The sequence below is a fragment of the Ananas comosus genome, unplaced genomic scaffold (genome assembly GCF_001540865.1).
Source record: "Ananas comosus cultivar F153 unplaced genomic scaffold, ASM154086v1, whole genome shotgun sequence".
Classification (NCBI taxonomy): Eukaryota; Viridiplantae; Streptophyta; class Magnoliopsida; order Poales; family Bromeliaceae; genus Ananas; species Ananas comosus.
Genome location: NW_017890669.1, coordinates 1 through 17,789, shown reverse-complemented (window position 1 = coordinate 17,789; position 17,789 = coordinate 1). Strand labels below are relative to the sequence as shown.

General features: G+C 38.5%; 1 protein-coding gene across 1 annotated transcript; it reads left to right on the top strand.

Moving 5' to 3' along the window:
• Positions 1-647: 647 nt before the first annotated feature.
• On the top strand, positions 648-3,594 carry LOC109704057 (protein FAR-RED IMPAIRED RESPONSE 1-like). The gene is made up of 2 exons (XM_020224791.1): positions 648-1,200; positions 1,982-3,594. The coding sequence occupies exons 1-2, from the start codon at positions 648-650 to the stop codon at positions 3,526-3,528; spliced, it is 2,100 nt and encodes a 699-aa protein (XP_020080380.1). The 3' UTR covers positions 3,529-3,594.
• The last annotated feature ends 14,195 nt before the right edge of the window (positions 3,595-17,789 follow it).

Below are 17,789 nucleotides of genomic sequence, written 5' to 3'. Positions count from 1 at the left end.
TGATTTCTTAAAGTTGATTTTGCAAATTTATTACCCTTCCTGTATTGATGCTGAAATATTATTATCTTGGAACTAGCGAGGCCAATTCACTAGCCAGTTCAGATAGGTTGATCAGTAATATTCTATATAACATGAAAGTCCAACTATTCGTCTCTTACGCATAATTGCTGTCCAAGTGTGCTCAATTTACTAGCTGCGATTCCTTACTTCTGGTCCACACTGTCCAATTACTTCCAGTATATGATGCTTGTCCTTGAGCTGCAAAAACTTATGTCTCTTTTATATGATGTATGAATGGCTTGTAATTCAAGTGAGCATTATCTTATCAGTCTTAAGAATAAGACTGATAAGTTGCGACTATCTTATTGGAGTTCTTTATCTTCACATTTGTCATGCACTAACTAAAACGTTTAGGATGTGCTTATAATAAAATACTTGTATTATTTTGTTATGCCACAATGATTCAGTTTTAGGGCATAGTAGAATGTGGGGTATACATTATTAATTTAGATGTATTGATTTTGATAAATAGTTTACCCGGTCACCATTATTCCAATTGTGTATTTCGACTGCATGTGATGTCTTACAGGTGAGCAATTTTGTTAAATTTCTGAGTTGACTGATTATTTGAATTGAACATTTTTACGATGGATGAAGAAAGAAACAGTGAGGTCAGAGACGTAAATATTTTGGCACAAGAAATTGGAATGTCTTTTATCAATTTTGAAGCCGTTTTTAATTTCTATAAGCATAACGCACAAGAATTAGGATTTGGAGTTGTAAAGAGGACAACTAAAATGACTGATGGCAAGGCTACGTATGTAATGATCGCATGCTCTCGTCATGGAAAAATGCATCGGACTGTGACGAATCTTCGTCCTCGTCCATCGGTGGTGAAGACGAACTGTCTTACGAGGATAAATGTTGTAATAAATGTGGATTCATCTTGTGTAATAAGTAAAATTGTACTTGAGCATAATCACATCCTAAGTCCTTATAAGTCTCGATTTTTTTCCTGCAATCGAGTTATAGATCCGAGCATCAAAAGGCGGCTTGATCTTAATGATCGTACTGGAATCAGATTGAACAAAAATTTTAATTCTATTGCTGTTGAAGCTGGTGGGTATGAAAACTTAACATTTGGAGAGAATGATGCTCGTAATTATATTGAAAAAGTCCGTCGGCTACGACTTGGTGAAGGTGACGGCGAGGCAATTTGTAATTATTTTAGAGACATGTAAGAGAGAAATGGAAACTTTTTTTTTATGCCATAGATCTAGACGATAATTCTCGGCTTCGCAATGTCTTTTGGGCAGATGCTCGGAGTAGAGCGGCGTATGAATGTTTCGGAGATGTAATTACTTTCGACTCGACATATCTAACAAATAAATACGATATGCCATTTGCCCCTTTCGTTGGTGTTAACCATCATGGACATTCGATCTTGTTGGGATGCGGCATACTCTCCACTGAAGATACAGAATCGTTTGTATGCCTCTTTCGGAATTGGTTGTCATGCATGTCCGAGCGTGCCCCCAAAGCAATAATCACAAATCAAGATAAAGCGATGCAAAATGCTATCGCACGTGTCTTTCCTGATACTCGGCATCGATGGTGCTTATGGCACATTACAAAAAAGATACCAGAGAAGCTAAGAAACTATGGCGAATATCATTCGATTAAGAGCATTATGATAGATGCTATTTATGAATCACTAACAGAAATTGAATTTGAGAAAAAATGGAAGAGAATGATTGCTTGTTACGGACTTCAAAATAATGAATGGTTGTCAGGCCTGTACGAGGAAAGACGTAAGTGCANATCAAGAGGCGGCTTGATCTTAATGATCGTGCTGGAATCAGATTGAACAAAAATTTTAATTCTATTGCTGTTGAAGCTGGTGGGTATGAAAACTTAATATTTGGAGAGAAGGATGCTCGTAATTATATTGAAAAAGTCTGTCGGCTACGACTTGGTGAAGGTGACGGCGAGGCAATTTGTAATTATTTTAGAGAAATGCAAGAGAGAAATGGAAACTTTTTTTATTCTATAGATCTAGACGATGATTCTCGGCTTCGCAATGTCTTTTGGGCAGATGCTCGGAGTAGAACGGCGTATGAATGTTTCGGAGATGTAATTACTTTTGACTCGACATATCTAACAAATAAGTACGATATGCCATTTGCCCCTTTCGTTGGTGTTAACCATCATGGACAGTCGATCTTGTTGGGATGCGGCCTACTCTCCACTAAAGATACAGAATCGTTTGTATGGCTCTTTCGGAATTGGTTGTCATGCATGTCCGAGCGTGCCCCCAAAGCAATAATCACAGATCAAGATAAAGCGATGCAAAATGCTATCGCACGTGTCTTTCCTAATACTCGGCATCGATGGTGCTTATGGCACATAACAAAAAAGATACCGGAAAAGCTAAGAAGCTATGGCGAATATCATTCGATGAAGAGCGTGATGATGGATGCTATTTATGAATCACTGACAGAAATTGAATTTGAGGAAAAATGGAAGAGAATGATAGCTTGTTATGCACTTGAAAATAATCAGTGGTTGTCAGGCCTGTACGAGGAAAGACATAAGTGGATACCAGCTTATGTGAAGGATACATTTTGGGCTGGAATGTCCACAACACAGCGTAGCGAAAGTATGAATGCATTTTTTGATGGGTATGTGAACTCGAAAACTTCATTAAAACAATTCGTTGAGCAATATGAAAGCGCAATAAAAAATAAAGCTGAAAAAGAAGCAGAATTAGACTACAAATCATTCAGCTCAGTCATCCCGTGTATCAGCCGTTATGCATTTGAGAAGCAATTTCAAGATGTATACACGATTACGAAATTTAGAGAATTTCAGGCAGAGTTGAAGGAATTATTGCATTGTGAGACCTCCTTATTGTCTTCGACGGGCAGTGTGTATTCTTATCAAGTAAATGAGTATGGCGACGGAGGTAAAGATGTACCCTTCACAGTATATTTTGATGAAGGTACCTCTCTAGTAAGTTGTATTTGCCGTCTATTTGAGTATAAAGGTATTTTATGTCGACATTCAATTGCCGTCCTAGTTCATAGGAAGTTGATGATTGTCCCAAATTCGTACATATTAACACGTTGGAGGAAGGATGTCAGACGGAGGTATACCCGCGTGAAGACATGGCATAAGAACTTAGGGAGCACCGCTGAAATTTATCGATACGAAGTAGTATGTAGTAATATGTATGACATTGCAGACATAGCTGCTGAGTCCGATGAGAAATGTGAAGTTGCATTACGTACGTTGCGAGATTTGAAGACCAAATTGGAATACACTTCATCATCCAAGGGGAGCAATGATATTGAATATTCGCCGATTGCGGCAACACCTTCGAATGGTGCGTCGGATGATAGAAGTAATGACCGGAGAGTTCTAAGCCCGCTACCAGTTCGCAGTAAAGGCCGCCCGCCAAGCAAAAGAAAAGAGTCAATGACCGATAAAGTTGTACGACGGTTGAAGATGAAAGGCAATAAGCAATAGGTATATCTTGACCTACCTCAATCAATTTTTTTGTTGGATTCTAATATACAATAGACGACAATGATTGATAATTATTCATGATATATTTTAACAGGTTCGGCAACATTGTGGGGACAGGATATATAATGGTGAATGTTCTATCTATAATCGTCTCTCATCATCTCACTCGACCTCCTCCCAACAGAGTGTAAATATTTTATGCATTACTATATCTAGATTTTTTTTCTAATATTCGATATAGTTTGATTTGACTATTTGTTTTTAAAATTCTGGATCTCTTATTCTACAAAACCAATTGGTTTATTAAAACAGGTTCATCTACAAAGTCCTAAGATTAACAATTCGTCGCCAAGTGACTTACCTTATGGGATCGGTGTACACACCGGCCCAGCCATTATCGTAACACTAATAGAAATTATATTTCTTATGGACGGTTTTTTAATACAATTTTATCTATATACAAATAATAGGTTTAAATTTTCTTTCTTTTAATATCAGACAACGTGGGGCCCCAAAAATATATCTGTATCATCAGATCCTATCATGTATCCTCATAGAGTGGATATTAGTCCTCAATCTTCAAATCAGAATCCGGCCGCTCGGACGCACATGCCACACCCGACTCATTTGCAACAGGTATTGACAAAGTCTTGATACAATCTATATATGCGTATTGTATTCTTGGCTTTAAATTGATCCTATTAACCTTTTAAACAGTTGCAGGAAAAGGAAATCCCGCAGGAACATCAATTTCAGCACGGTGGAAGAGCACCGCCCACATGAAATCAGCATCCATTGTATTCACTGTACTCTTACAGATTCAGAATTGATATGTGTTGTACCTGCTTGTTCGGGAGTGTCAAATTATAAACAGTGATTTAACAATCTTTCGTATTTTTCTTGTTGCTATTGTAGCACTGCATGTAAATTGACAATAATGTAATGACGTGCTTATATTCCTCATATCTAGCAATATTGAATGTTCTTGCTTTCTGTTTAGTATATGAGTAATGTGTGTATATATTGGTGAATTTGTGTTGCATTATTATACTCAATGTATATTTATATATATTTAAAATGCTATGCATTACATACTGCTTGTACATATTTCGTCTTGTGATGTAAAGGTGTTGCTCTCCATTCTTGAGGTGTCGAAGTATAGTAAATGTTAACCTCCATGATCAAACGTACTGATAGCTTATACCAATATGAGTGACTCTGTTTTAATAAAATTTGATTGTTCTATCTAACTGTATACCTGTGCAAGAAAGCATATATATGTATTCCTTTAGTATACATAGCAGCTATTTATTGCGCTGCCAAATACCTTTCAATTTATTGCGACTATCTAAATGAATTGGTGACATATTTTCTCTTGCAAATTTGTACCTTCTTCAACTTGATGTAATGCGCAGGCTTTGACAGAGGGATAAGATTTCCTAGTCCAACGTTAAGGCCGCCCGCCAAACAAAAGAAAAGTTAATTATAATTAAGTATAATTATTCTATTTGAATATTAGAAAATGATTTACCATTGTACGTCTTGTTGAAATATCTACATTACTCAAAACCTACTTCTACGTTATAAAAAGAAATGACAGATATAGGTGTGCCAAAATACATATACAGTGGTGAAAGGGCAAATCTATGTACCTACTAGTAATAGCCAATAACGGAACAGTTAAAGGGCGGTTCGATACATGTGAAACTTTATAGGCATCAATAGAACACTTATACGGCACTTCGGTACACTTATGCAACTATGGCTTACTTTTTCAATTATGGCTTAGAATGGGACAGTTGCAGAGGGGCCCAGTACATCTGTCTTATTGAAGTGCATACCCATACACCTCCATCCTCTAAATGTCCACTTCTATAGGGTAGGCTTTACTTTTGCAATTATGGCTTAGAATGGGATAGTTTTAGAGGGGTCCGGTACAGCTGTCATGTTGAAGAGCACACCCATATATCTCCCTCCTCTAAATGCCCACTTTTATAGGGTAGGTTTTGCTTTTACAATTATGGCTTAGAATAGAACAGCTTTATAACGACCCGGTACATCTTTCGTGTTGAAGGGCACACCCATATATCAGATGCCGATAAGTCCATCTTATATAAAAAATGGTCCAGCTATAACTTAACTGAGGTACATCTATAGTGCTGTAGGGCAAACCCATATATCTAGTAGTGATATGTGCACTTTTATAGTGGAGACCTGATTTTTCACATTACTTCCAAAAACGGAATACTAATATGGCTATTCGGTACACTTTAAGCATTGATTGGAACACCCATATATCTGACGGTGCTAAGTAAGTGTTATAAAAAAAATCTCTAGCTATTGCTTTACTGAGGTGCATCTGTAGTGGTATAGAGCACACCCATATATCTAGTAGTGATATGACCACTTTTATAGTGAAGACATGATTTTTCACATCATAGCCAGAAACGGAACACTAATATGGCTATTCGGTACACTTTAAGTCTTGGTTGGAACACCGATATATTTGACAGTGCTAATGAAGTCTTATAAAAAAAAGGCTCTAGCTATGGCTTTACCGAGGTACATCTATAGTGCTAATGGGCACACCCATATATCTAGTAGTGATATATGCACTTTTATAGGGAAGACCCGATTTTTTACATTATAGCCATAAAGGGAACACTTATACGGCTATTCAGTACACTTTAAACTTTTGTTGGAACACCCATATATCTGACGGTGCTAAGTAAGTCTTATAATAAAAGTTCTAACTATTGCTTTACTGAGGTGCATCTGTAGTGGTGTAGAGCACACCCATATATCTAGGGAAAAGTGATATGACCACTTTTATAGTGAAGACATAATTTTTCACATCATAGCCAGAAACGAAACACTAATATGGTTATTCGGTACATTTTAAGCCTTGGTTAGAATACCAATATAATTGATAGTGCTAATCAAGTCTTATATATAAAGGCTCTAGCTATGGCTTTACCGAGGTGCATCTATAGTGCTAATGGGCAAACCCATATATCTAGTAGTGATATATGCACTTTTATAGGGAAGACCCGATTTTTCACATTATAGCAAAATATGGAATACTTATACAGCTATTCAGTACACTTTAAACCTTGATTGGAACACCCATATATCTGACGGTGCTAAGTAGGTCTTATAAAAGAAGCTCTAGCTATTGCTTTACTGAGGTGCATTTGTAGTGGTGTAGAGCACACCCATATATCTAAGGAAAAGTGATATGACCACTTTTATAGTGAAGACATGATTTTCACATCATAGCCAGAAACGGATATGATTTTCACATCATAGCCAGAAACGGAACACTAATATGGCTATTCGGTACACTTTAAGCCTTGGTTGGAACACCGATATATTGGACAGTGCTAATCAAGTCTTATAAATAAAGGCTCTAGCTATGACTTTACCGAGGTGCATCTATAGTGCTAATGGGCACACCCATATATCTAGTAGTGATATATGCACTTTTATAGGGGAGATCTAATTTTTCACATTATAGTCATAAATGGAACACTTATACGGCTATTCAGTATACTTTAAATCTTGATTGGAACACCCATATATCTGACGGTGCTAAGTAAGTCTTATATAAAAAGCTCTAGCTATTGCTTTACTGAGGTACATCTGTAGTGGTGTAGAGCACACCCATATATCTAGGGAAAAGTGATATGACCACTTTATAGTGAAGACATGATTTTCACATCATAGCCAGAAACGGAACATTAATATGGCTATTCGGTACACTTTAAGCCTTGATTGGAACACCGATATATTGGACAGTACTAATCAAGTCTTATAAATAAAGGCTCTAGCTATGGCTTTACCGAGGTGCATCTATAGTGCTAATGGGCACACCCATATAACTAGTAGTAATATATGCACTTTTATAGGGGAGATCCGATTTTTCACATTATAGTTATAAATGGAACACTTATACGGCTATTCAGTACATTTTAAATCTTGATTGGAATACCCATATATCTGACGGTGCTAAGTAGGGGAGACCCGATATATCCTGATTTTTCACATTATACCAGAATCGGAACACTTATACGGCGATTCGGTACATGCGAAGCTTTATATGGCACACGCATATACATGACAGCCAATCTATGTACCTACCAGTGATAGGCAACAACGGAACACGTATACGCCGGTTCGGTATACTTTACTCCGTGTTTGGCACACCCATAGCTGCACATATAAATACCCACTACATGTTAGATGGCCCTTAATTAATTTGCATTTGTAACCAATCTATATTTCTTGACAATGGATGAGGTAAAAAACTTATATACCTACACTTCCAAGTGCATCCACGATGTAGCGGGGCGGCCATGGGCACTTGAGCAAAACGACAGGTTCTTGTACCTAATACCAGTTCGCGCTCTCTATTCCCAATAGGTACATGAGCAGATGCTCGAGGAGTGGGAATATAGGGTCTCAGAATCAAATGATATATTTGAGTATATAATGGTAAGAGGTAGTGTATACACGCGTCGTGCTATATTTCTTCCTAGAAATGATGTAAACATATTACTAACTTCTTTAAATGTAATACGTAAGGAAAACAACAAAATGGCCTTAATGATGCTCGATGAATATCCAGAAGTGTCTACGCCGAATCCCCGAACCTATTCTAATTACTTAAGACTATCAGCTGAGTTCAATCTTGCTGAGCGAAGATCGCAACTAAGCAGAGATGCTTACTGGAATGCTTTGTATGCTGAATGGGCTAATCGGTTTGGAGAAATTATGCAACTTGTTGAGGACCTCTTTGCTGTGTCAGCCCCTATTCCTCTAATTCCTTTCACATTTCCACCAGGAACCTCAAGATTACTTGCGAGAGAGATTGTTGCAATGCGAAAAACAGTTAAAAAAATGCTGGTGCGTCGAGCTAGGCACGCTATGGTCTCACATGCTATCAGGTTCTTCAAAGATAATAACATAGATGTCACGACCCGCGACGACCCGCCAATTTGGCCGGGTCGCGGCGCCGCCGACAGACCGCCGAACGGACAGAGTTTCCCCTGTACGTCCAAGGCGTCGCAACCAAAATAATACGAGAGGTTCCAAACAGGAACAGTATTCATTCACAGATTGCATAAGGAAGTATCGAAAACATAGCCTACTAAGTTATTACAGCATTCAACTTAGATGCATTTTACAACATAATTTTTCTTTTACAATTAACCTCCAAATACAACCATAATTATTACAGATTCTTTTACAACTTAAACAAAAGTTTGTTCTTGTCTTTAAACCTCCCAAGCTAGACCACAAACTCGGGTACTGCTATCTCAGTCTCTAGGTAGGACGCTACCTGCAGATCTACGTCCTTGCCTTGCGCCGCCGCGCCGCACACGTGTGTACCTGTACCCCCAAAACAGCAACACGGGGGTGAGACTATTGTCCATAGTCCTCAGTGGGTTTAGCCACCCAAGAGAACAAGCTCAGCCAACAGGTCTAACGAGACACTGCAACATGTTAGATCAACAATATACAACCGATATATATATTCAATTGAAATACATGTCATGCCTCACAAAATGCAATATGCAATACCTGTAATCATGCAAGTAGGTTACTTTAACACTACTTATGTTCTTGATCATTCTTTACTCTTTGCTATTTAATGCTTACTTTTAGCTCTTAGCTATTCTTTTCTTTAGCTATTCATTGTTCTTTAGTCATTCTTTACTCTTTAGCTATTCATTATCGTTTAGCTGTTCTTTACTTTTAACATTCTTGAACCATACTATCTCTTAGCCTTTGGCATTCTACTCTAAGGTCACTTTACCTTAGTCAACAAAGCCACCCGACTCGGTCTTGAGTCGATCAATCGCGGATGGTCCGCGCACTGTCTAGCTCGAGGTGAAGGAACTCTCACAAGCACCTCAGCTGGCAACAGCTCACCGTACTCCTGTCCTAGCCGTCTGGCGGCGAAAGAATCGCCCCTCACCCAACAACGGCCTAGGTTTAATGACTTAGTCACCCGGCGGCGAAATCGTCGCACACACGCCACGACAGTGGTTCAGTCAACAGGCGGTAGGATCCACAAACTGGCTAACCATCCGGCGGCAAAATCGTCGCACACAAGCCACGACAATGATTTTCTAGCCCCTGGGCGGCGAAATCGTCGCACGCACCCGACACCACTTTGGGTGTATCAGCAAGCATTGGGATTCCGAAATCCATATCACATTAACCAAGGGTTGGTCTTAACCCTATGGAACTGACCTCTCTAGGTCTAAGCCTTTATCTCCTAGGTCCAATTGACTCTAGGTTCATTGTCCTTTACACAACCTAAGTTATTACTTTAGGTTTATTGTTTTCACATTCTTAACCTAAGTTTATTACACTAGGATCATCATTCTTTTCTAACCTAGGTTCTCTTGACTCTAGGTTAAGCAGCTTTCATTTCACCACCTATGTTCTTTACATTAGGTTTAACATCATTCTTATTTAACCTATGTTCAAAACTCTAGGTTAAATGCCACTCGATCTATAGGTTTATTCATGTCCACCTATACATATTCCTTAGCATTCTCAACATGTACTTGCATTTACTGTTTTCATATCATGCTTATCATCTATATCTTAGTATAGCATCATTTACTTAATCATTCTAGGGTTATCAACCTAGTTTTCATGCACATTTAATCTCACAATGTCAACATGCATTCTATCCATTATGCTCACATGCATTCATGTAATTATGCAGCATTATATAACTTGTTCATCATGCATTTTATATCTCATCTTAACTTATGTCATCAACATGCATTTCATCTATGCATCATATTTACATGCATCCTTCTAGTTTACATGCATATATATATATATATAGTCTTTTATATGCATCTACTTTAGCATTACATCATATCATGCATTACTAGCATTACTTTATTATCATGCATTACTAGCATCATGCAACTTGCTCGCTATGCATTTCTACTTAGCATTTATATTAACATGCATTGTTTAACACTTAGATGCATCAACACGAATTCTTAATTCGCTTAGACATAAAGGCGACCTAGTCGCTTCGGTAAACCAACCCACCTTAACACGCGCTCCGATTGCTTGTGTCACTTGCAATCGGCCTCCCGCGGCAACCGTTGCCCGGTTTGGCCCGAACTCTTGCGCGACTTAGCAAACGACCTTCGAACCGCGATCCGTCTTTTCCGGAGTTTATTCCTTGACTCCAAGGTGCTCCAATTCCGATCTCATGATTTTTAGACCTTTATTCCGCGTGCTGCGGCTATCTCTAAAAACTTGCTCCAAAGCTCAAGGAAGATGAAGGAGAGGATGAAGATCTCCTTCTAGATCTTCTTCTTCATCTTCTCCAACTTATAGATCTTCTTCTTCATCTTCTCCAACTTCTTCTTCTCTTTTTCTTCTTCTCTTTCTCCTTCTTCTCTTCTCTTTCTTTTCTTCTCCCTTGCACGGTTAGAGAGAGAGAGAGGCAGTGAGGGAGTGAGAGAGGGAGAAATGAGAGGGAGTGGCTGAGGGAGAGAGGTATTAACCCTCTAATGTAACAAATCCCAAAAAGCCCCTCTATTTTTCCCATATCTGAAACATATCCCGCTGCTCGGGCTCCTTGTACCGGTACACGGTTTCTTGTACCGGTACAGGGCCTGGCAGACAGCCAAACCGAGAGCTCGGTTTCTCGGTTTCGCAGGTCTTGTACCGGTACAAGACCCCTTGTACCGGTACAAGGCCTGGCAGCTCCAAGCCGAGTACTTCGCTGGTTGTACCGGTACAACCATTGGTCTTGTACCGGTACAAGGCATCCAGAATGTCATTTTTGACTTCGTTTCCACTCTCTTTCGCGCCATTCGATGCCAAAACCCTTTCAACTCTTTTAGAGCTTACTTTTAATCCTTCCAACTGTGTTGGAATGTTAATTGATCACGTCCAAACAATCCCTTCGAGTACTTTAGTCAATTTGGCTAAAGTCCACAATATTTCACCGAGATCTCGGGGGTTACAATAGATATTAATAGTAGCATGTATTATCGTATCGTATCGTATCCCGACTATGCATCGGACTTTTACCTATCAGATTTCGAATGATGTATAATAATGGTATTTACAATACTACGAGTGTACACTTTTTAATGCTGGGTTGGAATCTTTATAATGTATATAAACTTTATATGGTATTTCAACATATTGAGTTTTTAATTTTCTCATGCATCTAAAACGTTATTTTCAATATAAGTGTGCAACAAATATTCCCGTATTTATGTGTAATTTCAGTAAGATTCCCTAATCTGATGTTCTATTGTACGCAAAGTTAATTATATTCAATTATAAGCATTCCAGTTAAATGGAAACCTTATAGAACTGTTCCATACACTTATAGGGTAGGGTTTCCTTTTACAGTTATAGCTTAATTTGGAATAAACAATGAGGGCAACGGATCCTATAATCTCTACTGTAGGAACATCCATATATATGACAGTGCAAAGTAACTCTCATAAAAAAAGCAAAGAGCTATAGCTGTACTGAGATGCATCTATAGCGGTGTAGGGCACATCCATATATGTAGTGGTAGGGTACAGCTATTGTCATAGACAGAAACGGAACACTTTTACTGCGGTAGGGTACAGCTATCGTCTTGGTTGGAACACCCATATATATGACAGTGCTAAGTAACTTTCAATAAAAAAAGCCCTAACTATAGCTGTACCACGGTGCATCTATAATGGTGTAGCGTACATTCATATATATAGTAGTGACAGGGCTACTTTTATCTGCCAACCTGATTTTGCACATCATAACCAGAAACGGAATACTTATACTGCGATTGGGTACAACTATCGTCTTGGTTGGAACACCCATATATATGACAGTGCTAAGTAACTCTAAAAAAAAAAGCTCTAGCTATAGCTATACCGAGGTGCAACTATAGTGGTGAAGGGCACATCCATATATGTAGTAATGATAGGACCACCTTTATCTGCCAACCTGATTTTGCACATCATAGCCAGAACGGAACACTTATACTACGGTTGGGTACAGCTTTCGTCTTGGTTGGAATACCCATATATATGACAGTGCTAAGTAATTTTCAAAATAAAAGCTCTAGCTATAGCTTTATCGAGGTGCATCTAGAGTGGTGTATGGCACACCCCTATATCTAATAGTGATATGACCACTTTTATAGTGGAGACTTGATTTTTCACATTATAGCCAGAAACGGAATACTGATAAGGCTATTCGGTACACTTTAAGTCTTGGTTGGAACACCTATATATCTGACGGTGCTAAGTAAATGTTATAAGAAAAGGGTCTATCTATAACTTTACCGAGGTGCATCTAGAATGGTATATGGCACACCCCTATATCTAGTAGTGATATGACCACTTTTATAGTGGAGACTTGATTTTTCACATTATAGCCAGAAACGGAATACTTATAAGGCTATTCAGTACACTTTAAGTCTTGGGTGGAACACCCATATATCTGACAATGCTAAGTAAGTGGTATAAGAAAAGGCTCTACCCATAACTTTACCGAGATGCGTCTATAGTGGTGTAGGTCACACCCATATATCTAGTAGTCATATGACCATTTTTATAGTGGAGACCTGATATTTCATATTATAGCCATATATGGAACACTTATAGCGCTATTTGGTACACTTTAAGTTTTGGGTGGAACACCCATATATCTGACAGTGCTAAGTAAGTGTTATAAAAAAAGGTTCTACCTATAACTTTACCGAGGTGCATCTATAGTGGTGTAGGTCACACCCATATATCTAGGGGGGCCCGATACATCTGTCGTGTTGAAGAGCACAGCCATATACCTCTCTACTCCGTACTCTAAATGTGCACTTCTATAGGGTAGGATATACTTCTGCAGTTATGGATTAGAATGGGTCACACTTTAATCCATGTTTGAAACACCCATATACCTCCCTACTCTAAATGAGCACAGCTAGGTACATCTACTGTGTTGAAAGGCACACCCTTATACCTCCCTCCTCTATATGTCCACTTATAAATAAGCCTCCCACTTCAAATCCCTGGTCCTCTCGAATTCGTTTGTGCTCATTCCTCGTCCCTAATTGTTTTGTGCTCATTCTTATAACTAGACATCTATCATGTTGAGCTCTAACTCCACACGACTAAGATTCAACTACTGTTTTATTCCATTTTGCAATAGATACTTAGATGCAAATATTTTGTACGACCGTGCAGCTAAAGTGAATATTGTATCCTCCGACACTGAAGACGATTGCATGATGGATGGCGTAACTGGTCTTCTAGCAGAGTGGTTTGGTGATGATCCCCGCGATTATGAAATTGTACATTGTCCTGACGGCGGCAACTATGTAGTATTCTTCCTACCGACAAGATCCGGGATAAAGCTATCCGTCGTTCACCAATTCAGTCCGACAAACTCACAATTACGGCCGTGCCATGGGAATACAACCTTGGTGAACGCAGTCATGGATTTCGGTATGATGTATGGATCCGTTTGCATGGCTTACCACTCCAGTGCCATACGTATCAAGATTTACAAACTATTGTTTCAACTTTTGGAGAATTTATAGGTGGAGATAAGAGAAGCCGGCTTCGTCAAGATGTAAGGTTCTATCGGTTGTTGATCAAATGTGTTGACCTCCTAATGATTCCTGAATGTATTACGCTCGTGTTGGGGAATCGGGAATGGAAAATAAATGTTGAAGTAGAGTTATGGGAATATCACCGCTGGACCGGCAGCCCTTAATGTGCTGCGAACGTCACCTAAGTGTGCGTTTTGCGGTGGTACATTCCACAAGAAATCAGTCATAACTTTGTTATTTTGATAATTTGTGTGTACCTGCAGCTGACATGATGTACACTTGTTGTGTGCTACTATATATATTAGTAATATTTATACTTATATGGTGTATCCGTCTATATTTGGTAGTCTATATTTTTGTCAATGTATGTCGTGATATACAATAGTCCTCCAACTGGTGGTGTTCAGCTAAAAATGACTCATCGGTGCAACCAATTAGTTTTCAATAATGCGGCTTTAAAATCGAAGATCGGCTCGTTATACGTAATCTATGGCCACGATTGGTAAATATTAATTATAATTTTATATTTTTAACTTACAAATTTTAAATGAAAATATTTAAAATGTTAAATATAAATTCATTTTTATCTAAATTCCGCAAAACGCTCTACAGCTTTTAAGCAAAATAACATCTCCAAACCAAAATCACTTTTTCAGAAATTACTTTTTCAGAAGCTAGGCCAAACATGCCCTTATACTATCTATGGGCACAAAACTCATTATCTCCTCATTAATGTATTGCTCTAAGGGTGGCTGGGGTTCGGTTTAATTTTCTGCCAATTTCATAGGGTAGGGAAAACTTTTGCACATTGTAGAAAAAAAAGGAATATTTATAAGTGTGCTAAGAAACATGTGTAGTGCCCACTTAGAATGGGTAAGCCTTACTTTTACAGTTATAGCACAGAATGAAACAGTTGTAGAGGTTATAGGTACATCTGTAGTGCTAATGGGCACACCCATATATGTGCCACTTTCATAGGGTAGGGAAAGCTTTTGCACATTGTAAAAAAAAAAAAAATATTTATAAGTGTGCCAAGCTACATGTGTAGTGTCCACTTAGAATGGGTAGGCTTTGCTTTTGCAGTTATAGCACAAAATGGAACAGTTGTAGAGGTCACAGGTACATCTCTATTGCTAATGGGCACACCCATATACCTGCCACTTTCATAGGGTAGGAAAAGTTTTTGCACATTGTAGAAAAAAAAGAAATATTTATAAGTGTGCCACAGTACATGTGTAGTGCCCACTTAGAATGGGTAGGCTTTGCTTTTGTAGGTATAGCATATAATGGAACAGTTGTAGAATTCACATGTACATCTCTAGTGTTAATGGGTACACCCATATACCTGCCAAATCTATATGTCCACTTTTCTATCGTAGGCTTTACATTTACAATTATACCTTTCCTGAAACTGTTATAAGTCAGTATGGTACATCTAAAGCGATATAGGGAACACCCATAGACCCGTGACTGAAATGTCTCCATTTGTTTGGTGCGACCTGTTTTACCTATTTTGGTTATCTCGCATCTAACGCAAAATACAGAAACATCTATAAATAGTCCTTACATACTTGCCTTACCTAAAATCCTGTGAGTCCACATTATATTTCCATAGATCTCAATTATTTCGTTATCCCATAGTAGTTTTCATGTATACTACTAGTTCCTCTCGTCCAAACAACACTTATTGCTTCATTCCTTGTACTCCTGACCATGTAGATACTGATAACTTATTGAATCGTGCAGCAAAAGTAGCCATCACTTGCAACGAAATTAGTAATGATTGCTCACAGATTACTGTAGTTGGTCTGCTTACACAACGGATAGGTGGTCGACCCTCAGATTTGTAATTTGCAGAAGCTGGTGCAGGAAGTTTTATCGTTTTCTTTCCTACTGAGAAAAGCCGTCAGAAAGCTATTCGTCGTTCCCCAATAAGGAACGACATATTAACAATCACAGTCACTCCATGGGAAGCCAGCCGTCATACAGCCACACCAACATTTCAATACTTTGTATGGATTCGTCTACGAAATTTACCGCTCCATTGCCATCAATATCAAGAGTTAACTACTATTGTTTCGAGTTTTGGCAGATACATATGGTCCGATGAGCCCAGCCGTCATCTTGAAAATCTAAACTACTTTCGTCTCTTGATAAAATGTATTAATCCTCGCATCATACCAAAATATCTTATACTCCATATAGGGAATAGAGAATGGACAATTTTTGTTGAAATTAAGTCATGGGAGACTTGCCCTCCAATTGAAAAGCCCATGATGTACTGTATACTGTACCACCTGCATCGCATATTTTATCACGAGTTTTAATTTGATATTAAGTTTAGCTCATTGTCTTCAAATATATTGTAGTTATATTGTATATTATGTTTTCTCAACCATAGCTGAAAATGCACTTGGTATGGTAGTATGGTTGTTCCTGTGAAGTTTTGGCTGTACTGAAATGTTGTACAGGTGTTCCAAGATAAATTTATAACTGTACAATAGATCAGTTTAAGTGTTCCAAGATATTCAGTTTTGTTTTAAGCAAAATAACATCTCCAAACCAAAATCACTTTTTCAGAAATTACTTTTTCAGAAGCTAGGCCAAACAGGCCCTCATACTATATATGGGCACAAAACTCATTATCTTCTCATTAATGTATTATTCTAAGGGTAGCACGGGTTCGGTTTAATTTTCTGCCACTTTCATAGGGTAGGAAAAACCTTTGCACATTTTAGAAAAAAAAATGAATATTTATAAATGTGTCAAGAAACATGTATAGTGCCCACTTAGAATGGGTAAGCTTTGCTTTTACAGTTATAGCACAGAATGGAACAGCTGTAGAGGTCACAGGTACATCTCTAGTGCTAATGGGTACACCCATATATGTGCCACTTTCATAGGGTACGGAAAGCTTTTGCACATTGTAAAAAAAAAAATATTTATAAGTGTGCCAAGCTACATGTGTAGTGCCCACTTAGAATGGGTAGGCTTTGCTTTTGCAGTTATAGCACAGAATGGAACAGTTGTAGAGGTCACAGGTACATCTCTAGTGCTAATGGGTACACCCATATACCTGCCACTTTCATAGGGTAGGGAAAACTTTTGCACATTGTAGAAAAAAAGAGGAATATTTATAAGTGTGCCACAGTACATGTGTAGTGCCCACTTAGAATGGGTAGGCTTTACTTTTGCAGTATAGCATAAAATTGATGCTACGCCCTCGCCTCGCGCCGCCGCGCCGCTCACGTGTGAACCTGTAACACCCCAAAACTACGTGGGGTGAGAACCAACTCCATGGTTCCCAGTGGGTACGGCCACCCAAGGGAAAAGCAAGACCAATAGGTCCAAGGGAGGCAACTGCAAGTTAGCTCAATAAACAGATAGATATATATATCTTGATTATGCAACGAATAAAACCATGCATTGCCTCACGAATGCAATAGTGCCATGCTATATGCGAATCATGCAACTATACAAGTAGAATGAAGGATTTTACTTTCTATCATGCTATTCATAGCTTTTCCATAATTTTATTGTAAGGAAGTGAATTCTCGTAACGCGAGGATTGTACTCCGTCCAGGATCGACTAGTTGTCGAGGGTATACCCTTTGTGGGAGTTGGGAATGTCCAAAGCACAAAAAGTGCCTTGGAGTTGAGT